Here is a 23,990-nt window from a genome sequence, read left to right as displayed (position 1 = left end):
CGCCCTTCTCTAACTTTACTCTAAGGCAACCACACTAAGTGCATGTTTTGATAATCATTCTGAATCATCTTAGCTTTTCTCTTAAAATTTGTAACTTAAACCATATGAGTTTTTTCGTTTGAAAGCAGAGGGACTGTTCTTTCATTTGACAAATTGTGTTCATATATTTAAAGAAGAACATTTTCTGGAAGGCATTACACTTTTGTGAAAATAATAAAAAATGCTGGGTCTGGCTGGCAACTTAAAAAAAATAATGCTGGCATGGAAAGAGTTAAGGACACCCGTGGAGAGAAACTCCTTCTTGGCCTCTCTATAATTTCTATTAATTTTGTGATTTAATTTCTTTCAGTAATGTAGCTATTGTTGAATGTCTGTTTTATCTAGAAGAAATGATGATTTTTATACAATCAAATGTATGTGTGTGATCATTAATTTAATCTTTTTATTTATTCTTATTTTCCAAAAGGAGGCATTGCATCAACTAGACCGCAGCAGGCTTATTTCAGTCTCTATGGATGGGCCCAATGTCAACTGGAAGCTTTTCGACCTACTCCAACAGGAACATGCACAACTGGTGTCCGTAGGCAGCTGTGGACTCCACACACTTCATAATGCCTTCAAGGCTGGATTTTCAATGTGGAATGTGGATAAAATTTTAAAGGCCATGCACACTCTTTTTCACAACGTTCCTGCAAGGAGGGAGGACTACGAACAAGTCACAAAGTCTACACTCTTTCCCAAGCCATTTTGTGGCCACAGGTGGCTTGAAAATCTTCCAGTAATTGAACGGGCTCTGGCAGTCTGGCCATCTCTCATGCTGTATGTGGACGCTGTGCACAAAAAACAGCTACCAAACCCCAAGACTGCATCTTTTGACACCATCGAGGCAGCCATTAAGGATCCCCTTACAAAAGCGAAGATGCACTTTTTCATGACTGTGGCCAGGACCTTCCAACCGTTCATGAAGAAATACCAGACCGATGAACCTGTGATGCCTTTTTTTGGCAAAGACTTGGCTGATTTGATTAAGGTAACTAATTAACTATATATGGCTAGTATGATTTGTTGGCATGAGCTTCTCATCTCATTTGTTTGTTCATTTATGCATGACGCTTTAATCAAAATTTTGTGGATTGCATGTAAAATGTTGAAGGGTCAGTCTCCTATTGTAAGTCCAGGTTAATTGCCTTCTTAAATTAATGAACTCCTCATGAATTGGATTAAAATGATGGTGTCACTGTGTGCAAGATAAAAGGAAATTAAATTGGCAAATGGCACTTTTGCCTACTGACAGAGTCTACTGAGGCGCTTTGTGAAGAGAGAGGTCCTCCAGGACATCACTCCCCTTCAGCTTACCAAGCTTGATTTGTCCGACAAGACCTTGCTCCTCCTTCCCCAGAAGATTGATATCGGCTTGGGTACTGAGGCAGCAGTCAAGGTATGATGTTTGGCAGTTTTAGATATTAATTATGAACAGTATGTTTGTTGCAAGTGTAATTCTGCTAAGTTTACTAAACATATTTGCCAACTGTATAAGGCTGTATTTAAAAATGCTGGACTGGCTATAAAGTGTATAGGATTTTTGCTATTCTGTGCATTTCCAAGGTTATATATGTGTACTGACCAATATGGAACCTATTTTTTGTCTGATTTTTCCTTTAAAGCAATGCATTTTGCATGGTGATTCCACATAATGAAGTGTAGGTTTACATAGATCATGTGAAGCAAGTATGGTGCTGCTGAGGCATCCAGAACACAGCAATTAAGAAATTGTATGACCTAATTGCATGAAGTCACTTAATTGGCCTACAGTATGACTTCATGTCATGTGGTACTTAAAGGGATAGTTCACCCAAATCATTTACTCACTCTTATGTTGTTACAAACCTGTATGAATGTCTTTGTTCTGATGAACCCGAAGGAAGATATTTAAGGAATGTTTGAAATCAAATTGTTTGTGAGCCCCATTAACTTCCATAATAGTAAAAAAAGAGTACTATGAAAGTGAATGGGGCTCATGAATAGTTTGATTACAAAAATCCTCCTTCAGGTTAATCAGAACAAAGACATGTATACAGGCTTGTTACAACATAAAAGTAAGTATATGATGACAGAATTTTCATTTTTGGGTAAACTATCCCTCTAAACTACATTTTGATATTACTGACATTTATTTTTTGTATTGTCCAGGACAGTAAAAGTGCAGAGCTAAGGGTCCTTGAATTTAGGAGGGATTGTATACAGGGCCTTTCAAACATCGTAAGAAAAGCACAGGAGAAGAGCCCCTTGAAATATCCAACAGTTAGGCAGATGGAGTGTCTGGACCCATCTCTCATGTTCAGGGACCCAGACAGATGTAAAAATCAAATGAAGGCTCTTGTCCAGACATTCCTGAAGAACAAGCAGCTGACAGGAGGTGTACCTGCTGGTAGGAATAGTTTTGGAAGGGGTTATGAACCAAAGTTTCAATACCATGCTCAACTATCCTTTTTTTTTATTGGACTTTATTCAGAGCATTAGTTGCACACATTTGCTCTGCCATTTGACAATTTTCCAATGTCCTATCAGAGTATTAGTTTTGCATGGATGTTTCACTTTTGTCATTGCCTCTTCTGATGGTCCTGTACCTGTTCTGTGTACAGTGGCTCAGATGCATTGAATAAGTTCCATCATTTTATACATGTTTTTGTTGTTATTGCAGGCATTTAGAGAGTCTATAGCTAACACACTGATTTACAGCCATGGCCAAAAATATTGGCACCCGTACATTTTTTGCATTTAAAATTGGTTTTGATATACACTTTTATTTCCTTGATTGCACATCTTTCTTGTTTTCTCTGCATTTTGTATTGTTCCAACACACATATTTTCAGTCATTACTGTGCATATTTGACTGACTTCTTATTTTCTTGCACTTTGTTGTAGGGGATGCCATTGTCCAACAATTTGAATCTTTCCTGTCTGTTGAGGCAAGAAATGAAGAATTCCTTGCCTACCAGCCTTTTGTGAGACGCTTAGACACCTTTCTGAATGAGAGATTAAGCCATCCCTACCCTGCTGCTTGGGATTTTTGCCAGAACTTACTGCTGCTTTCACATGGCCAGGCCACTGTTGAAAGGGGATTTTCTATCAACAAGGAGGTGGAGACTGAAAACATGCAAGAGGACACAATTGTTGCCCATAGGCTCATATGTGACTTTGTTGCAATGCATGGAGGTGTTACTCAGGTTCCCCTCACCAAGGAACTTATGGCATCTGTGGGTGCAGCCCGGTCAAAATATCGACTCTTTCTTGATCAGGAGCGCATCAGAAAAGAAAAGGAATCCCAGAGCCAGAAAAGAAAGCTGGCTGAGCAGTCTCTGCAGGACCTTAAGAAAAGGAAGACAAGCTTAGAAGATGTGTCCGTCTGTCTTTCCAGGGAGGCAGATGCACTAGCAGAAGAAGCTGAGAGCAAGGCTGGCTCCAAGATGGCTCAGCTTCTCTCCAAGTCCAATGCCTTGAGAAGGGCACACAAAGAAAAACTTGCTGAACTAAAAGCCCTTGAAACTGAGATCGGAGCTAAAGGGGAAGAACTCAGACATATGTAGGGTTAAGTTGTCTGTACTAGTGTTGTGTTGAGAATATGGATGTCAAGTTCTGTCATCCATAAGTATTTTGATATCTGTTCCAAGATGGCTCAGCTTCTCTCCAAGTGCAATGCCTTGAGAAGGGCACACAAAGAAAAAATTGCCACACTAAAAGCCCTTGAAACTGAGATCGGAGCTAAAGGGGAAGAACTGAGACATACGTAGGGTTAAGTTGTCTGTACAAGTGTTGTGTTGGGAATATGGATGTCAAGTTTTGTCATACATAAGTATTTTGATATCTGTTTTAATACTTAGTTTATTTAATGTTTATTTAATATGGTTCTATGACTGAATCAATAAAAATATAATGTTTTGAGAATTTCTGTGATCATTTCTAATGGTTTTAGTAATGTGTCGTGTTGGTCTAAAATTTCACTCATAATGGTCTTAAAAGGTCTTAAAAAGGTCTTAAATTTAACTTACTGAAACCTGCAAGAACCCTGACCTACTTAAGTCTGTGTCATTTATGTTAATCAAACAACCCAAGACAAACAGAAAATCACTTCTATTGCTCAAAAATAATAATAATAATAATATTTAATTTGTTCAATAAAGACAGTGTTATTATCCATTTAATTTAATTTCTGTACCTAATGCTAATTTTAGACCTTACTTAATGTGCAACTTTGTTTTTTTATAAATGTTTATAATTTCTTTATTTGTTATTAGAGTTTTATTTTTTACAACGAGACTTGAGACTTGACTTGAACTCAATCCCAGAGACTTCAGACTTGACTTGGACTCAAGCTCAAAGACTTCAGACTTGACTTGGACTCGAGGTCAAAGACTTCAGACTTTACTCGGACTCGAGCTCAGAGACTTGTGAACATCTCTGCAGGAAGCTATTTGGAACCTTAACTTTATGTGTTTTAAAGACACTCACAAATATTTTAACAGTTTACTTATTCATTTTCAGCTTTTAAACATACAAATCCACTATTATATTGTTCAACACAGCACGAGTAAACAAACAAACAAACAAGTTTATCAAGGCAAATTGGTGACACCTGCACCTGTGTATGTGTGTATGTGTGTGTGCCAGTAATTTACCAGATAATATTACAGTTATTTTCCTTAAATGGTGCAAAGAGTAATTTACTGTAGTTTATTATTAGTGCAGCATAACTGCACCTTATATTACAGTAAAATACCTTTCACCGATGTTAAAGCTAAATACTGTCAATTTTACAGTTATTTACCCAGAAATCTACAGCAAGGTTTAACAGTGTGACTGAAGCCTATTGGTTAACATCTGTACAAAGTACAGACCAATGACGTTTGAACCCGCGCGCGGGATGCACACGTCCTTATAAGCGCGGTTCAAGCGTCAGGAGCTCATTAATTTCTTCTTCAGTGCGAACCTCTCGCTGCTCCGAAGAAGAAGAAGCCTTACCTTGCCGTCGACAAAAGCCCTGCAGCGGAGTCCAGGCCTAGCGTCTTCCCCTGCCGTTTCCGGCTGAGAACCGAAGACAGCAGAATCCAGGTCTAGCGTCTTCCCCTGCCGCTTTCCGGCCGAGAACCGAAGATAGCCTTCGCTTGCCGTGGTACGAGCCCTGTGCAGCGGACACATGCCTGACGAGGTCTCCCCTGCGGCCGCCCGGTAAGATCAATATTTTTAATATAAAGCTATTAGCTAAAAGAGCAGGCGCTGTTGTAATAGCGTCCAGCACAGCGGCTTGAGTGAGCCTCCCTGCTATGAATTTCCCCCGAGCGCGTCACCGGTCTGGCACCTCCCACGCCGGGGCCGCGCTTATATGCTTCGGTTGTCTTATCCATGTTTCGTGCTCCCCCTGCTGTTCCTCTCTCGCCGGGATGAACACATGGCGAGCCATGAGACTAGATGGATGCATATACAAGCACACATCGGGTGATACCGTTCATAAGACGCATGGCTGTTCTGTCTGTGTTGCTGCTCCCCTCTGCCGTTCCTCTCTTGTTGATATGAACAAGCGGGGGAACCGTAGAACTAGATAGATGCATACGTCAAGCAAACATGGGCGGGTCTGCCCCTGTTCCCTGTCATAGCACAGCCACTCGTGCTCCACACTCGCGGAGTCCCTCGCTCCTATCCCCGCAGTGGTGAGGTCTCTTAACGGCGTAGTTAGCACGCGGTCTTACGGCTCGCTGCCTCTAAATGCAGCTGTCTAGTGTTCAACGATTACAGAGCTTCATGCCCCTCCCCCCTGGAGCGGCGCAATCTCATTCGTCTGCTCGATAAGGCGGACACGCCTCTATTGGAGCGCTAAAACACTTATTATAGAGCTTAACCGGCCTGAGTCTATCTTACTTCGGAGAGCTCACTACTTGTCTGCCCGGTCATTTCTCTCTGGTTTAGACGGAATCAGAGGCAGAACGAATTTGTTTAATATACTGAGGCCCGAATACCTCCCTTTATTCAGTCCCGTCCTATATCAGTGCGCTGAATATTGGTACATTCTTATATACCCGGTTTTTCTGCCCTTTTAATAAACTGCAAAACGGCGGGCCTCACTGCAGACTTCCTCTCTGCGATGGGTTCAGTCTGACATTAAACCACCTAGACATACTGCTCTGCTCCGTGAGCCGTTCGGGTCACCGTCACTACTGAGGCTTGTGCACCTGAACGGCCGAGCTCTGGTCTTTGCAGCACAGCTGCGTCGACAGAGAACGAACTTTGTGGGGGAGGAGGGGTTAAGTCGCGCCTCGGCTGGACTGCCCTGAAATGTTTTCTGTGTGCTGTTTATCCAAAACATGCTGTGTAATACTGTTGGTTATGCGACCTCACTATAGTGGCGAACGGTATTGAATTCCTCTAAAAAGAGTAATTTTCGTGCTTACTATACTGTGTATTGACACCCCATGGCTGTACGGTGTCTCTAAACACTTTCTCGCCTTACTGACAAGCAACCAGTAATACCCACACATGGCCCGCTGTCCATAATTCTATCGACGCTTGCCGAAAAAACCCCGGTTTGGCCATATACTGTGTATTGACACCCCACGGCTGTACGGTGTCTCTAACACCTTTCTGCCAAATTCGCACGCAGCCCACCTCAGTTTCTCCGCTACGATGCTGACGGCGCATACGAGCACGGTCTTACGGCTATCATTATCTCTTCCTAGAGGGACGGCAGCCTCAGACTTTTGCATGGCTCCAAGCGTTTGAATCGCGCCCTCTCAGGACGGCTACTCAAAGGCTTACAGCCAAGCGGTTTATGACGTTTTTCGGCCATATAGCTGATTTATATCAGCGGATCCAAAGACGCTCACACCTCCGCTCCGCTCCAATACTCGGAGATATTAAGGGTAATATCAACCTCAAGTGAGCTTGCTACCCGCCACAATAAGTTTCAAAGCTTAAAGCACGCACACAGTCAGACGCGCGGCATCTCGTTTAAGACGGGCTCACGTACCCCTCTAACGAGCCTCAGAAAGCTGAATATCGTGGCATTCATAGCTTTAACATAAGTCCACTTCAGTTTGACTAAGCAAAGGTCCCGCCCCGAGCAGACGGCCGGGAAGCTTATGCTTAAGTTACACACAGCTGCGTGAAGTGCTACCATTACGAGATCGCCAGCATCTGCTGTGGGTTGAACACGCTTTACGACGGCAATCAGCCTTTGGCGCGTGGAACTCCCGTTTGTCAAATCGGTGAAAATATGTAACACAGAACATTTCATAGAAATGCATTTAGATACATTTGTACATGTCTATAGTTCTATGGGGTTGCATGTATATTTGTTACTTTGACTTTTACTACGTGTGCTTCAATATTTATACCCTGTTGTGAATCGGTTGTAAAAGGACGTCACTAGGTGACGTCTTTTACACGTGCATTTATAGTCCATCATGACCCTCTATAAAAAATCATAAACCTTCTATAAAGTCATTTTGAAATATGCAAATGCTGCGCCTACACCTTGGTTAATACTGCAATAATTAATTTAAGTGCAAAAAGTATTTTTTAAGAGGTTGTGAATTATGGAAGGTTTTTTGGTCTTTTTTAAATTAATTAATTAAATTATAAAATAATTAATTAAATTAAAAAAATAATTAATTAAATTATAAAATAAAAAATAAAATCGCAAAATATGTCCCAAATTTGAAAATGAAATGCTAAAATAAAAATTAAAACATTATATTAAATTATTTCATTTTCATTTTTAACGTGATGAAGCATCATTCCGGCCAAATTGAAAAATTTAATTAAATTGATGATTTGACATTTCATTTTCAATATAATCTTGAGTCAATACTGACAATATTAAAATAAAAAGGCAAGCTTGAAAAGGAATCTTTAAAAACATTTTTTAAAAGGCTTTTTATTCATGCCCAAGCAATAATAGGGACAAAATTAAAATCTAAAGTTCAGTTTTAATTTCATGTTCTGTTTTTCTTTTTCATTTTCGTGTTCATTTTTATTTTCAACTTGTATGCAAATTCAATGTTAGTCAGATGAGTCTAAAAGTCGCTAGATGTAGCAATAAGGTCGCTAAGTTGGCAAGCAACACAGTCACTGAGTTGGCAACACTGAACACTGCTTCAGCCAAATTTCAATTTTGAGAGCATATGATACACCAGTCCTTGCATGTATTGCACGATTATCACACTGCGTGATACTGTATGTGTATGCATATGAGAATGACTGACGCCTAACCGGATCAGATGTGTAAAAATATGCACATACATAACAGCGGACCAGCTTCTTTTAATGTTTGTTCCTCCTTTGAAATGTAAACAATCCACGCGTCAGCTCGTACAGTCTAAATGTTGCGTTGCCCAGCTCCATGCACAGAGGGTAGACGGACATTTCACCGTGACAGCGCCACCCGGCACTCGTGGGCCAGTACAATCGACACAGTAGCCTATCTGTACAGATGTGAAGCTAAGATTCATCCAAACAGTCGCTAAGTTTGGCTAAATGAGTCTAAAAGTCGCTAGATGTAGCAATAAGGTCGCTAAGTTGGCAAGCAACACAGTCACTGAGTTGGCAACACTGCTTCAGCCAATCCCCTTTTTTTAAGCAAGTAAGCCCCACCCACTGAATAACATTGAATTTGCATACAAGTTGAAAATAAAAATGACCACGAAAATTAAAACGAAAATGAAAAAGAAAAACAGAACATGAAATTAAAACTGAACTTTACATTTTAATTTTGTCCCTATTATTGCTTGGGCATGAATAAAAAGCCTTTTAAAAAATGTATTTAAAGATTCCTTTTCAAGCTTGCCTTTTTATTTTAATATTGTCAGTCTTGACTCAAGATTATATTGAAAATGAAATGTCAAATCATCAATGTAATTAAATTTTTCAATTTGGCCGGAATGATGCTTCATCACGTTAAAAATGAAAATGAAATAATTTAATATAATGTTTTAATTTTTATTTTAGCATTTCATTTTCAAATTTGGGACATATTTTGCGATTTTTTTATATTATTTTATAATTTAATTAATTATTTTATAATTTAATTAATTAATTTAAAAAAGACCAAAAAAACCTTCCATAGTGAATAGACGTCCACTGACGTTTTTTACACGTCTAGACTAGACTAGTAGGAAAAAAACAGAATTATCTTTATGAAATACATGATTTGTATACAAAGTAAATATATTAACTTCTTGTTTAACTTATCTTGTTTAAATAAATTATAATCACAAAGTGCCCAGTGTGATTGCAAAGCCACAATACATTTTAGTCATTATTTCAACCTGCTTTATTATATATTATCGCGAGAGAGTTGTCACGTCACATGTTCTCCCGGAAGTACGTCGTGTGCAGCCAGCAAGCCACGAGGAGAGGGTGAATTTACGAAGGAGTTGTGTCTATATATTATATAAAATCTACTATTGGGTAAGTACATTTTGTATTATTTGATTAACGTGCTTAAGTTTTACTTGTTGACGAAGGAACCGAAATAAACGTTGCCAGAATTGTCCACACGTAAAATTAGCTAATGTAGTAGGCTTAAAGTTACTCTGAACTTATACATGTTATACCATAAAGTATGTTTAATGATAGTCAAAGTTATTACTTAACTTATTTATGTAGCCTTTTGACAGTTTCTTTCAGAAAGTAAATTATCTGAAAGAGAAAAGTCATTTTTGGCATGATGGTAATGATTAACATTGCAGATGTAAAATGTTAAATACTGTTCTGTATTAAAAGCTCAGTGTAAGTGTTTTAACTTCCTTTGCTTTTGTTTTGTACAAAGGAAAAGCAGAACCTAATCCAAATAAAAATAAACAAGCTGTTAAAAGGACTGTGTCCTACCCAGATCCTCCTCCAAAATATAACCATTCAAAATCCAATCCATTTGAAAATACACTTAAACAAATGTGAGATGTTATTTGTGGTGTAACTATCATTAATTACAATTTCATTTTATTTACAGTTGAAGATCAACACAAACCAAGTGAAGATGTTGCAGATTCTACAAACAATAAAAAAGAAGGTATGGCAAACTGTAGATATGAATTGTGTAGATATGGCTTAAACAGTCTACACATTTGTTAATGTTCTAATTTGTCATATGTCCTTGTTTGTTCTAAAGATCAAGTTTTGTGTCCAACACACTTGGATGAGACGTGCCTGACTTTGACTACTCCTGTAAGTTGTAAGTTTTTGACTGCTTTGCTTAATACCACAGATAATAATCATGCTTTCAAAAAAGAATTTTATATATTTTGATATGAAACTAAAAAAATGTATATAAATTGTTTTGGTGTTTTTTTTTTGTTTACACAGGTGATGGCACACGTCATGACAGTAAACATCGGTATCAAGATGGTGTGATTGATCTATACCAGGGGTGTCAAACATGCGGCCCGCAAAGGTGTCCAAAAATACAGTTTTATTAAATATTAAATACATATTTTAAAAACCTTTTCAGGCGGGTGTCTATGGGGTGCCAATTGTAAAGTGGCGCATACTCAAAATATCAGCAACATTTTGTCACATTTAGCTTCAAACAATGTTTTAAAAAACTGGTATTAATTTTTGACTTTCACTTTTTAGCACATTTACAAAATTATTTGTCAACTTAGAGATATTTTAAATAGTTAAATGTAAATATTAAATGTTACATCTAAATGTTAAATGTTAAATCTAAATATAAATGTAAAATCTAAATGTTAAATCTAAATGTTAAATCTAAATCTAAATTTTAAATCTAAATCTAAATGCTAAATCAAAATCTAAATATAAATGGAAAATCTTAATGTTAAATCTAAATCTAAATGTTAAATCTAAATGTTAAATATAAATGTAAAATATAAATGTTAAATCTAAATCTAAATGTTAAATATAAATCTAAATCTAAATGTAAAATCTAAATGTTAAATATAAATATAAATATAAATGTTGAAATTAAATGTTTCGGGTGAAACTAAATATTTAACTAATATGCAAATTCAAAATGCCGCTAACCGGAAGTGCCAAAATAAAAGCTCGAGGTCAGTTTGTGTGTTTATAGCATTGTGTCAAATAAGTAACGAATAAAAACCATCTCATCCGAGGAAATTGACTCTTGGACATGGATTATCGTGATAATAACTACTTAAAATAATAATCACGTTTGAAGAAACTGTATTTGAGGAGTAGGCAAGTGTCATTTTTATGAAAAGTGCGGGACCTGTAGCAATAATAGCCAGCCACGAAGGGTCTCACTTTGACTGAATTTTATGTCCTCACTCATCCCCAGCCAACATTTGTATATAGGGCCCATATGGGTATGAACTGGGCTGAAAAATGGGCCCTATATAGGATTGTCCGCGGGTTCCATAATGGCCTCATGCCAGTTGCCCACATGGATTTCATGCAGGATTGCACTTGCTACTAGGTGGGCCCCACCTGGGCAACATGCACGACACCCATATTGGGCCCAGATTTGAGTTTTATATGGGTACTACATAGGGACAACATGGTCATGAAGTATGGGTTGTAAGTGGGATTGTCCACGGGTTCCATATTTGCCCCTTGTCAATTACCCATGTAGGTTATCTGTAGGATTCCACTGGGTGTTTGGTGGGCCCCAATTGGGCAATATGCATAATGCCCATGTTGGGCCCAGATTTGAGTTTTATGTGGGTACTACATAGGGACAACATGGTCATGAAATATGGGTTGTAAGTGGGATTGTCCGCTGGTTCCATGTTTGCCCCTTGTCAATTACCCATGTAGGTTATCTGTAGGATTCCACTGGGTGTTTGGTGGGCCCCAATTGGGCAATATGCATAATGCCCATGTTGGGCCCAGATTTAAGTTTTATGTGGGTACTACATGGGGACAACATGGTCATGAAATATGGGTTGTAAGTGGGATTGTCCACGGGTTCCATATTTGCCCCTTGTCAATTACCCATGTAGGTTATCTGTAGGATTCCACTGGGTGTTTGGTGGGACCCAATTGGGCAATATGCATAATGCCCATGTTGGGCCCAGATTTGAGTTTTATGTGGGTACTACATAGGGACAACATGGTCATGAAATATGGGTTGTAAGTGGGATTGTCCGCGGGTTCCATGTTTGCCCCTTGTCAATTACCCATGTAGGTTATCTGTAGGATTCCACTGGGTGTTTGGTGGGCCCCAATTGGGCAATATGCATAATGCCCATGTTGGGCCCAGATTTGAGTTTTATGTGGGTACTACATGGGGACAACATGGTCATGAAATATGGGTTGTAAGTGGGATTGTCCGCGGGTTCCATGTTTGCCCCTTGTCAATTACCCATGTAGGTTATCTGTAGGATTCCACTGGGTGTTTGGTGGGCCCCAATTGGGCAATATGCATAATGCCCATGTTGGGCCCAGATTTGAGTTTTATGTGGGTACTACATGGGGACAACATGGTCATGAAATATGGGTTGTAAGTGGGATTGTCCGCGGGTTCCATGTTTGCCCCTTGTCAATTACCCATGTAGGTTATCTGCAGGATTTCACTGGGTGTTTGGTGGGCCCCAATTGGGCAATATGCATAATGCCCATGTTGGGCCCAGATTTGAGTTTTATGTGGGTACTACATAGGGACAACATGGTCATGAAATATGGGTTGTAAGTGAGATTGTCCGTGGGTTCCATGTTTGCCCCTTGTCAATTGCCCATGTAGGTTATATGCAGGATTTTACTCGGTTTTAAGGTAGTTCCCAAATGTACAACATAAGCAAAACCCATCTGGGACCCATCTTACAGCTCTAAATGGGTGCTACACGAAGACTACCTGATCTAAAATCTGGGTTGCTGGTGGGATTGTATGCGTTTCTGCTACATCTACATGAGTTTCAGCTTTGAAAAGCTGTGGCAGAGGTTAAACCAAAAAAATTAAAATGTTAGTCTGAACTTGCATTAAACTACACAAGAAAAACTTTTTGAGTCTGTTACCATAAATACATTTGTTGCAGAATTGATCAAACTTTCAGAATAGGAAGTTGTGAACCAAAGAATCATACAACCCCCTTGACTATATTTAGACAAAAAATACCCCAAAAGACACAATTCACAACAAAAGGTACAGCAAAATATAGATTTCTTTAAAATTATAACTATAAATCCTAGGTCAGCAGCTAGTAAATACAATAACTATAGTTAGGCTGTAATTAATTTGTTGCAGGTAAATACATTATTTTAGTAAACTGCATATTCAATAAGACATATCCAGTGTTATCCAGTTAGCGTATTGTAATGAGAGGAGTGTGATGACGCCCTGTATTAACAGGGCAGAAAGAAGTAAAGCACACAGTGACACTGAAATCCTTTCAAATTCCATTTTTATTTAACTAACCATCATGCCACATTTGTTACAATGGCACAAAACTATTTTAGAACCTTTTAGAGTCTTGAGTGTTTTGAAAAGAAGTATGTCCTTCAAGAAATACAGTAACAAGATAAAGTATATTAACCTTTTGGAATTTCATAGCTTTCTAAATAAATTTGTCATAAAATGTGATCTGGTCTTCATCAAGTCAAGGGTATTGACAAACATAATGGTTCTAAAAAAACAAAACAATAAAGACATGAAAGAACAGAATTATTTAAGAACAACCTAAAAACTCATAGTGCTTGTGAAAAAAGTATGTGAACTTTTAAGCGAACGAGACCTCGAAAAAGCAAAATGGAGTCAGGTTTTATCACACCTGGAGTCTCTTTAAGATAATGTATTTGGAGGTGTGGACTACAGCTACTTTAAAGTTTACTTTTGGAGTTCATTTTTTTATATGGGCCATGCCTCACCAAAAAGAGCTATCAAAAGAGCTTTAATCAAGAATTGTTGCTTTACATGGAGCTCGAAAGGGTTAAAAGTTATGTCAAAGACTGTAGAAATTCACCAGTCTACAGACATACAATCTACAAATGGAGATGCTTTGGGACTGTTGCTACTCTACCAAGAGATGGACACCCAGTCAAAATGACACTAAGAGCACCACGAAGACTCATTAAAGGAATAGTCTACTCATTTTCAATATTAAAATATGTTATTACCTTAACTAAGAATTGTTGATACATCCCTCTATCATCTGTGTGCGTGCACGTAAGCGCTGGAGCGCGCTGCGACGCTTCGATAGCATTTAGCTTAGCCCCATTCATTCAATGGTACCATCCAGAGACAAAGTCAGAAGCGACCAAACACATCAACGCCCCTCCCATTTAAGAGGAGTAGCTAAACGAGCAAGTTTGGTGGTACAAAATAAAACGTAGCGCTTTTCTAAGCGGATTTAAAAGAGGAACTATATTTTATGGCGTAATAGCACTTTTGGGAGTACTTCGACTCGGCGCAGTAACACCCTCCCTCTCCCATTATGAGAGTGAGAAGGGGAGCGGACTTTTCAGGCGAGTCGAAGTACTCCCAAAAGTGCTATTACGCCATAAAATATAGTTCCTCTTTTAAATCCGCTTAGAAAAGCGCTACGTTTTATTTTGTACCACCAAACTTGCTCGTTTAACTACTCGTCTTAAATAGGAAAAACGTTGATGTGTTTGGTCACTTCTAACTTTATCTCTAAATGGTACCATTGAATGAATGGGGCTAAGCTAAATGCTATCGAAGTGTCGCAGCGCGCTCCAGCGCTTACGTGCACGCACACAGATGATAGAGGGATGTATCAACAATTCTTAGTTAAGGTAATAACATATTTTAATATTGAAAATGAGTAGACTATTCCTTTAATGAGGTATAGAAACAACCCAGAATGACAGGCAAAGATTTGAAGGCATTATTGGAACTCTCTGTATTTGAGTCTACAACACGTAAAACACTGAACAAGCAGTGTATTCACGGCAGGACACCAAAGGAAGTCACTAATTACAGTACTAAAAAGAACATTGCTGCACGCCTGAAATCTGCAAAAGAACAAATTGACATTCCAACAGTGGTATTTGGCAAAATGTTTTGTGGACTAATGAAACGAAGATTGAACTATTTGGAAAAACACACAGCACTACATCTGGCATAGAAAGGGCACGCAATATCATTATGAAAACATCATCCCAACTGTAAAGTATTATGGAGAAGACCTGTTGATTTGGGCCTGCTTTGCTGCATCAGGGTATGGCCAGCTTGCAATCATTGAGGGGAAGATAAATTCCCAAGTTTATCAGACAATTCTTCAGGATAATGTGTGAATGTCTGTAGGAGGAATGTCTGGGTGATGCAACAGGACAAAGACCCAAAACACCGGAGCAAGTCCAGAGGAGAATGGCTTCAGAAAAACAAAATCCGCCTTTTGGAGTGGCCAAGTCAAAGCCCAGACCTCAACACAATAGAGATTTTATGGATTGACTTGAAGAACGGCATACACATGAGACGTCCAAATATTGAAGCGTGAGCGCTCTTTTGCTGTTAACTGTCATATTAGCAGAAACTTTAAAAAGAGGGCGTTTACTGTGACCTTGTTTGAGGGTGAGAGGTGCACAAACACGCAGGAGAGAGTGAGAGAGTCCGGTTCTTCAAAGCACTGTAAACTTCCCTCACCACACCGTAAGGCCTGCCTCTCCCCTCATTCGATTGGAAAATGGAAAGACGCGAATGACGTCGTGCGCTTTTCCGCTCTCAGCGCTCCTTCAAAAGCGAGTGCTGCGACTGGCAGCAAAAACCGCAAGCCGTTCGGCACGCATAAACGCTCCCTGCCCAAAAAATATCATTCAAAAAAAGGCGCCTGCAACTTCCATAAACACGTTTGATGTGGTTGGCCACTAAGTGTGTTCAATAAAGACATAAAAGATCAGAAGTTGTGTTATTTTTTTAGACACATTATGTTAGATGGAGATCAGATCACATTTTATGAAAAAATTATTTTAAAAAAATGAAAATCTAAAAGATTCACATACTTTTTCTTGCCACCATATATAGTATAAGGAGGTATGTACTTTGATAAGTATATTGCGAATACAATTAGAAAAAAAATTATATTTAAAGGGCCCATAGCATGAAAACCTGGTAAAATGTTCGCTGCAAGCATGTCAAAAATAGGTAATATAAATGTGGCTCCCCTTGTGATATCAGAAGGGGATCTTATTATAATAATAACACTCCTTAATCTGCACTATCCAAACATGGCACTGCCATTTAGTGCAGAGAGTGAGAAAAAATAATTGACAGAACAACTGAGTTTCAATTTCAACAAACCACCATCATTGTGATCTGTGTTTGCATTTTAAAGGACACGTTTAAAGGACGCAGTTTTGCTTGGACCTACAAAGTGGCAATTTCAACTTGCTATAACAAATTATCTATATATACGATATTTTGAGCTAGAGTTTCATATATGTACTCTGGAGACACCAAAGATTTATTTTACATCTTAAAGGGGCCATTTCACAAGACCTTTTTAAGATGTCAAATAAATCTTTGGTGTCCCCAGAGCACAAATGTGAAGTTTTAGCTCAAAATACCATATAAATAATTTATTATAGCATGTTAAAATAGCGACTTTGTAGGTGTGTGCAAAAATGTGCTGTTTTGGGTGTGTCCTTTAAAATAGGGGTGCACCGAAATTTCGGTCGCCGAAATTTTCGGTCGAAAATGGCATTATCTGTTTCGGCCGAAATAAAAAATCCAGCCGAAAAAGTCAACCGAAAATGAATGTTAACTGCGCCCCTCCCATCCGTGCACTAGCGCTTGGGTTTCACTCACGGTGATCAGTCGTCTCCCACCCCTCCCCTTCGTGCTCAAGCAGGTTTCACTCACGGTCGAGCTGTTTGCACGCGTCTGCAAAGATTAAGCATGTCTTGATGTGTAAACTTTAGAGAGAGTCGCGCTAATATGTCTCATACTGTAATCCATTAACATACATTCGGCGAATAAAGCAACGAAACACAACGTAACGTTTTTATGTGGAGCGACTGTTGCGCTGTTTGGGATCCACCCTCGTTCTCTATGTGTGCGCGCGCGTTTAATAGTGCACATACGAGAGAAACGCGTTTAAAAAAAAAAAAACAAGCAAACATAAAATCTCTCTGTTATTGACAGGGCACATATAAACAAAATTATCTCCACAGTATTCTTTTTCTTATAAAAACATTTGTTTATGTCTTAAGTGTATGTATAGATTACAGTCAGATTAACCTACGTAAGTCTGTGTCATTAATGTTAATCAAACAACCCATGACAAAGAGACAAATAGCTCTAAAAATAATAATACATTTAATTTATTGTGTTATGATTCATTTAATTTGATTTCTGTACCTAATGCTAATTTCAGACCTTATTAATGTACAACTTTGTTCTTTTTTGTAAATGTTTGCAATTTCTTTATTGTTTATTAGATTTTTTCCCACCTGCTTTTTGCTGATCCGAAAAATAATCTGATCTGTGCCTCAAAAACTGTAATGTGATCCGAACTGTGAGGTTTTTTTTATCCATCACACACCCCTAGTAAAGTTAGTACACAGTGATAGCCATAAATGCAATTGTACTTATAATTGGCATAATAATTTCTTTCGGTGTTTCGGTTTTTCGGCCTTGGTTTCCTTTTTTCGGTTTTGGCCAAGAATTTTCATTTCGGTGCATCCCTACTTTAAAATGCAAATGAGCTGATGAAATTCAAACACTGATAACAATGATGGTGGTTTGTTGAAGTTGAGGCTTAATTGTGCTGTGAATTTTTTTCTCTGTCTCTCCCTCTCTGCACTAAATGGCAGTGCTGTGGTTGGATAGTGCAGATTAAGGTGTGGTATTATTATAATAAGAGCTCCTTCTGACATCATAAGGAGAGCCAAATTTCAACCACCCACTTTTTCACATGCTTGCAGAGAATGGAAGTTACTGGGTTGATCTTTTTCACATTTTCTAGGTTGATAGAAGCACTGGGGACCCAATTGTAGTACTTAAACATGGAAAAAGTCAGATTTTCATGCCATGGCCCCTTTAAAAAATTATTGAAATGGGGCCCTTAAAAGTAAATGAAAGTAAGATAATTACAAACACAGTTTTTCAATATTTTACTATGTTCTTCCATCAACTTAGCCGAATAAATACATATCTCTCTTTTCTCAATGCGTACACTTAAACTTAACTTGATATTTCGCAGAGTCTGCTCAATGTACTAACATTAGTACAGGCGTGTTGGTTATGTTGACTGTAGTTTAAGCAAGAGGGGGAGTAGTCAGGAGTGATGATGTTACTGTGCCCAAGGTCGAGTGCTACAAACTAAGTGCTCTTCCGCCATTCAATATAGTTATATTTTTTACCATACTTCCTCGTGTAACTACTCATGTAACAGTCTTTGAATAGGGAAAACATGGAAGTGTTTGGTGGCTATTAAATTCATCCCTGTTTGGATCCTAATGAATGAATGGTGCTTGGCTAAATGCTAACACATTCACGCCACACTTTACAACAAATAAAGGCAGGGTGCATGAAAGCCAATGTTGATATTTGAAATCATCTAAACAAACACACCCTTACCCTAATAGAATCTGGACCTTCTTTTGATAGACCCGCCCCACACATACGCAACCCAGGCAACGATGTCATTTAGTAGACATGCTGCTAATTGGCTACAAGTGTGTTTTGATAGTCGGCCTGTCTCCCTTTTCCAAAACGTTTTTTTTTAGAAATTGTGCACCCCACCTTTAAGTGCACACATTGAGAAAAGAGAGGTCTGTATTAATTCATCTAAGTTGAGGGAAGAACATGGTAAATATTGAAAAATGATTGTGTTTTCCTTTAAGAAAAATTAAAGAACTACAACAGTTCAAATCAACAACTGTAGTTTTAACCTTTCTCAAACAGACATCCTTTTCTGCATTCTTGATGCTCTCTGTCCTCCTCTGTCCCTTGCCCCAGTAAACCATTTTGGCAGTGCCTTCTCAGCTTCTTGCTGGTTGACCTTGGACATCAGGGCGTTGTTCTTAAGAGCATCTGCAAAACCAAATACATTTTTAAGATAAAGAAATATTAAAAATGGCACATTTGTACTTTTTACAATGACAGTCTTTGGCATACAGTAGGTATTAAAGGATGGATACTCGAACCGAGCCAGCGGGACCCGACGGTACCCGACGGGCCGGGTTCGGATAGATATTTAGAAATTATGTTCGGGTTGGGCTCGGTGCAATAAGGCATTGAACATTTGAAATTTAAAACAGCTTATTATAATATGTAGGCAGCCAATGGGCCTGTTTATAGCGATAGTTCATCTTAAAATGAAACACGCGCATTCACACATCACCTTCTTATTCATCTAATGTTTAATAGCGGGTTGCAAAACAACTTCATAGGTGCATACTGCCACCTACTGTATCAGGTGCACAGAATGAGGGCGTAGGGGCTGCTGTTTCTCTGGGGATAATGTTGTATTAGAGGTAAAAAATGATATAAATACTGTTCGGTTTCTCGCACAAACCGAAGGTTTTGTGTCTTAAGTAGGACACGGATGTGTCGTCACGAGCTGCAGGGTTTTATTTGGATTTGTCTGTGCATGTTTTTTTTCTCTTTCGGTTTTTGTTACCATCCACTTATACAACTGACAGACTGAAACTGTTGGAGTTAAAAATCTACATTTGTGTTCTACTGAAGAAACAAAGTCACCTACCTCTTGGATGGCCTGGGGGTAAGCTGATAAACATAAGTTTCATTTTAAGATGAACTATCGTCATCCATCTTCATGTGTGCGGAAATGTGTTTATGTTGAATAACAGCTACTCAGGATCTGAAAAAAATCCATAAAAATGACAAAATTATATGAGTTAACAGCTACTGTTAAAGTTCACTAACCAAGTCTATACTATACAGTATGTACGCTAAAAAAAAATTCATGTAAAGGTAGGCATAGAAGTCAACAGTCTTGTTATAACGCTGCACCTAATTGCTTCCCTACATCCAAAATGACATTAAAACTTGTAATAGATATCAGTGATCAAACTGAGCAAACAAAATAGTGCTCTTACTAGATGCAGCCAAACGAAAACGTGATTTCCATAGGAGGGGACAGCAGTCAATATTTTACTTGAGTAAAAATACAGTAATTCGTGTTATCTAATATTATCAAACTAATGTGTCACAAAAAGCACTCACATCTGAACAAACATTACTTTTTAGAGCGAATCAGACGCCAATCGTCGATGGATTTTCTTCCTGCTGTGATTCAAGTGAACATTTCTGAAAGCGCGTTAACTTACTTTGTCAGCTCGCGTGCGTTTATCCGGGTCTGACGCACAGGTCGCGCGAGCATTTTCGTCTTCGAATACATTTCCCGCTTCTGTTTCAGTAGATTGATAGTTCACTTGCATCCACTCCTTGGCGTGTTTTTAAGTTTCACGTTACGAGCGAGAAGTGCTGCAGCCTGCAGATGTACAGATGATTCAGATCTTGCAGCAAACGGAACAAATCATTCAAACTGATTCAAACCGTTCAATCAATAGCTAGTTTAGAATCGACCCGGTACAAAACAGTAATTCATTTGCAATATTTTGTGAAGAACCGACTCGTTCAAAAGAGTCATTCATTCACAAATCAAATGCTTCGGCAAATTATGAAATAATAATAATAATCTGAAGTTCGCATTTCGTACTGCATTAAAATAAAGTGCGTCGTGCAAAACTGAGGGCATGTCAATAGAAATATCATCGAGTTACGAGTAAAAGTAAAAATACCCACTATAACTGTTATCCTAAAGCGCTTCTTAAGTAAATGTTACGTTAACAGAGTAAATGTAATGTTTTAAAACTCTAACAATTTAAACACAAGGTTGATTTTCGCAACCTCGACCGTACGCATTCACCAAACGTTATCCCGGCGAGCTTCGCCACTGATTTAGAATAACATCCAAGAATATTTTAATGTTTGACTACTTGAATATACTTTTTATCAACAGTTTAATGTCATATATTGTAATAAAACAGATCTACTCACCACACTTCGAGCTTGCAGCACTCCAGTGAAGACAGCAATGTACCAGCTCTACGTTAACTGGCTCAGGAGGAGAACAATGCGCATGTCCTTTCTTTCTTGGCGCCGTTTTTTTAAACGAATACAACATAGTGATGATGCAGGACAAATCACTTTTTAGCATTAATACTGCATTTTCTGTAGGATACACATATAATTCGAGTTTATTGCAATACACGTACACACACACACAAACACACACACACACACAATGTCTACGGTTTAGAATTTGTATGGGCCTGTATCTGCATAAATATACCCCAAAACACAATGTGCATATAGCCCTTACGAAAATTTACCATGGTTTTATTGTGGTAAAAGTGTAAACATGTTTTTTTGGTGTATTGGTTACTAGCAAAACCATGGTTCTACTATGTTTTTTGTTTTTGTTTTAACTATAGTAAAACCATGGTTAATTTTCTACATGAAAGTATAATAGCCCATTGAAAAAAGAGACAGCCTAGCTAACGAAAATTAAGCATGATTTTTGTGGTACAGTAAAATGTTTTTTGGTATTGATTAGGCCTACTATTGGCAAAACCATGGTTTTACTAGAGTATGTTTTTTTTTTTGTTTAAACTGTAGTAAACCATTTAATTTAATTTAATTATTTAATTTTCATAAGGGTATATTTTGGAAAACTGTAGCCCATAGACCCCAAATAAATAAAATCCAGTAGCCATTCACGCAGTGACGGCCGCGTGGTGACTTCTTTATCGAGGGCACATGATGCAAATCTCATCACAACATGTAGCCTGTCATGTGTGTGGCATGAATTTAGTGTAGTGTCTTGCAAGTATTTTGTGAGCGCCTCTTTAATTACAAATCCTTTCGATGTGTGTCCAGCAGGCACGATGCATGATGCACATGGTTCACATGACGCAACAAACACATATTTTGACATGATGAGCAACACACATGACACCCCAAACACAAATTTTTGAATCCTTCACAAGAGAAGTCACCAGCCACCCCTGCACCACACCATAGTTGGTGAAACAAACTGTAAACTTATTTCTGAAATCTGATTGGTTGATTGAAATGTTACCCCCGGGTCAACATAAAGTTGCCCTGAGGACATCAACCACTTGGCAAAATCAGGAGAGCCTAGTTGCTCAATGCTCTTCTCATGGACCTAAACTCATGGACTCAGCATGACTCAGCTTGTCTCAATGTTGGCTAAACATTCTAAACACTTTCAGTATTGAAGGTCTGGCCAGAGCATGATAGAGGCCTTTGGTGTATGGTGATAATTCACTTAGTATCTATCAAAACATAAAATCAGTTCTACATATGAACAAATCCTCTCAGTATAGCAAACATTGGAGACAATGTAAATAAAAGATTTTTGTGCAGTTTTGACTGTTTAATTTATTAAAATTACACTCAGACATCCCACCCTACAAAAACTGATTGGGAAGGAAGCTCACCAACAAGCCCCCGCAAAAAAAAACATACATTTAAAATAATTAAATCATCAATATAAATTATATATTATTTTGTGTTATATTGTTTATTAGCCTACTTTAATATGGTTGCTCTTTTAACAGCTATAAAATATATGTACAATTATGAAGGACACCTTAAACTCCTTTGAACTTATATTTATAAAAAACTACACATATTTAAAATAAGATAAAAAGGAACAAATAAAGATAGGATCAAATGTTTTTGTTTTGTTTAAAAGCAGAGGGTTTACACACAGATACACTTTTATGTACTTGAAAAATAAAGTAAATATTGTATTATTTTCCAGTGTTTTTTTTGGACACTCTGTCATTTACTGTACATTGTAAATAAACTACTGTACAGTGGTTTACTGAGCTGAAGAGAGAGGTTGATTGTAAGCCTGCCCACAGTGAAAACTGATTGGTCTAGATATCAGAATACGGTGAATATGGTCTGTCACTTTCTCACTTTTGCTAATTATGTTAGATCGCTTTAGACTTGCAGGAAAATTTTAACCTGAGCCTGAACCTAACTAATTTTTGCAATGTTTTGTCATCATATTACAAATAACATTTTAAATGCACTAATACCCATGCAAGCTTTGGGTAAAAAATGCAAGGCTTCTGTTACATTGATGCAGCCGTCTTTACTTAGAAGTTATCCTGCAGTCCTTTGGGACTTCATAAACTATTAGGCTACATGTCTTGCTTTTAGCGTCACCATGGTTTGTGAAGTAAGACAGTCTGAAAACATAGGCATAAACCTTTCAGGATCCCTGTTTAAAACAGGGCATGAAATGACAATTACATATGGGGGTCCATGTCGGGAGCTTGTATGGGACTGATTGTGTTTGCCCATTTTGGTCTAATATGATTTGACAGAAAGGGTCCCATAAGTGTTTCCTTATTTAGAATCCATATACTCATGACCTATGTGGGTCCCACTTTGGGCCCATATAAGGAGTCTTTATAGGAATTATTGTGTTTGCCCATGTTGTACCCATATGGTTTGGCCGAAAGGGTCCCAAATGTGTATCCTCATTCAAAACCCATAAACTCATGACCTATGTGGGTCCCACTTCAGACCCATATAAGAAGCCTACATGGGAATAATTGTGTTTGCCCATGTTTTACCCATATGGCTTGGCCCAAAGGGTCCCATATGTGTTTCCTTATTCAAAACACATATACAGGTGACCTATGTGGGTCCCACTTCTAAACCATATAAGAAGCCTATATGGGAATAATTGTGTTTGCCCATGTTGTACCCATATGGTTTGGCCAAAAGGGCCCCATATGCGTTTTCTTATTCAAAAGACATATACAGGTGACCTATGTGGGTCCCACTTTCGGGCCATATAAGGAGCCTATATGGGAATAATTGTGTTTGCCCATGTTGTACCCATATGGTTTGGCCAAAAGGGCCCCATATGCGTTTCCTTATTCAAAAGACATATACAGGTGACCTATGTGGGTCCCACTTTCGGCCCATATAAGGAGCCTATATGGGAATTATTGTGTTTGCCCATGTTGTACCCATATGGTTTAGCCAA

At 38.3% G+C, this 23,990-nt stretch overlaps 1 protein-coding gene and 2 long non-coding RNA genes across 3 annotated transcripts; 2 read left to right on the top strand and 1 right to left on the bottom strand.

Moving 5' to 3' along the window:
* Window positions 1–18: 18 nt before the first annotated feature.
* LOC141353306 (uncharacterized) lies at window positions 19–4,064 on the top strand. Its single transcript, XM_073859794.1, has 3 exons — window positions 19–1,030; window positions 1,295–1,438; window positions 2,926–4,064. The coding sequence occupies exons 1-3, from the start codon at window positions 368–370 to the stop codon at window positions 3,007–3,009; spliced, it is 891 nt and encodes a 296-aa protein (XP_073715895.1). The 5' UTR covers window positions 19–367; the 3' UTR covers window positions 3,010–4,064.
* A 5,276-nt stretch (window positions 4,065–9,340) lies between these two features.
* LOC141353325 (uncharacterized) lies at window positions 9,341–10,330 on the top strand. The gene is made up of 3 exons (XR_012360372.1): window positions 9,341–9,459; window positions 10,001–10,060; window positions 10,160–10,330. It is a non-coding gene; the product is annotated as an uncharacterized lncRNA (long non-coding RNA).
* A 7,448-nt stretch (window positions 10,331–17,778) lies between these two features.
* Window positions 17,779–21,081, bottom strand: LOC129422533 (uncharacterized). The gene is made up of 4 exons (XR_008637432.2): window positions 20,954–21,081; window positions 20,221–20,384; window positions 19,635–19,751; window positions 17,779–18,961 (listed from the first exon to the last, which is right to left on the bottom strand). It is a non-coding gene; the product is annotated as an uncharacterized lncRNA (long non-coding RNA).
* Between the last annotated feature and the right edge of the window lie 2,909 nt (window positions 21,082–23,990).

The sequence above is a fragment of the Misgurnus anguillicaudatus genome, chromosome 21, assembly GCF_027580225.2.
Source record: "Misgurnus anguillicaudatus chromosome 21, ASM2758022v2, whole genome shotgun sequence".
Lineage (NCBI taxonomy): Eukaryota > Metazoa > Chordata > Actinopteri > Cypriniformes > Cobitidae > Misgurnus > Misgurnus anguillicaudatus.
This window is presented reverse-complemented; position numbering and strand designations above follow the sequence as displayed.

What these genes read in the sequence shown, in the direction of transcription:
- LOC141353306 (XM_073859794.1), top strand. Translation starts at nt 368, where the DNA reads ATGTCTGTTTTATCTAGAAGAAATGATGATTTTTATACAATCAAATGT. An exon ending in ACTTGGCTGATTTGATTAAG is followed by an intron (nt 1,031 to 1,294) that starts GTAACTAATTAA and finishes GCCTACTGACAG; the next exon opens with AGTCTACTGAGGCGCTTTGT. An exon ending in GTACTGAGGCAGCAGTCAAG is followed by an intron (nt 1,439 to 2,925) that starts GTATGATGTTTG and finishes ACTTTGTTGTAG; the next exon opens with GGGATGCCATTGTCCAACAA.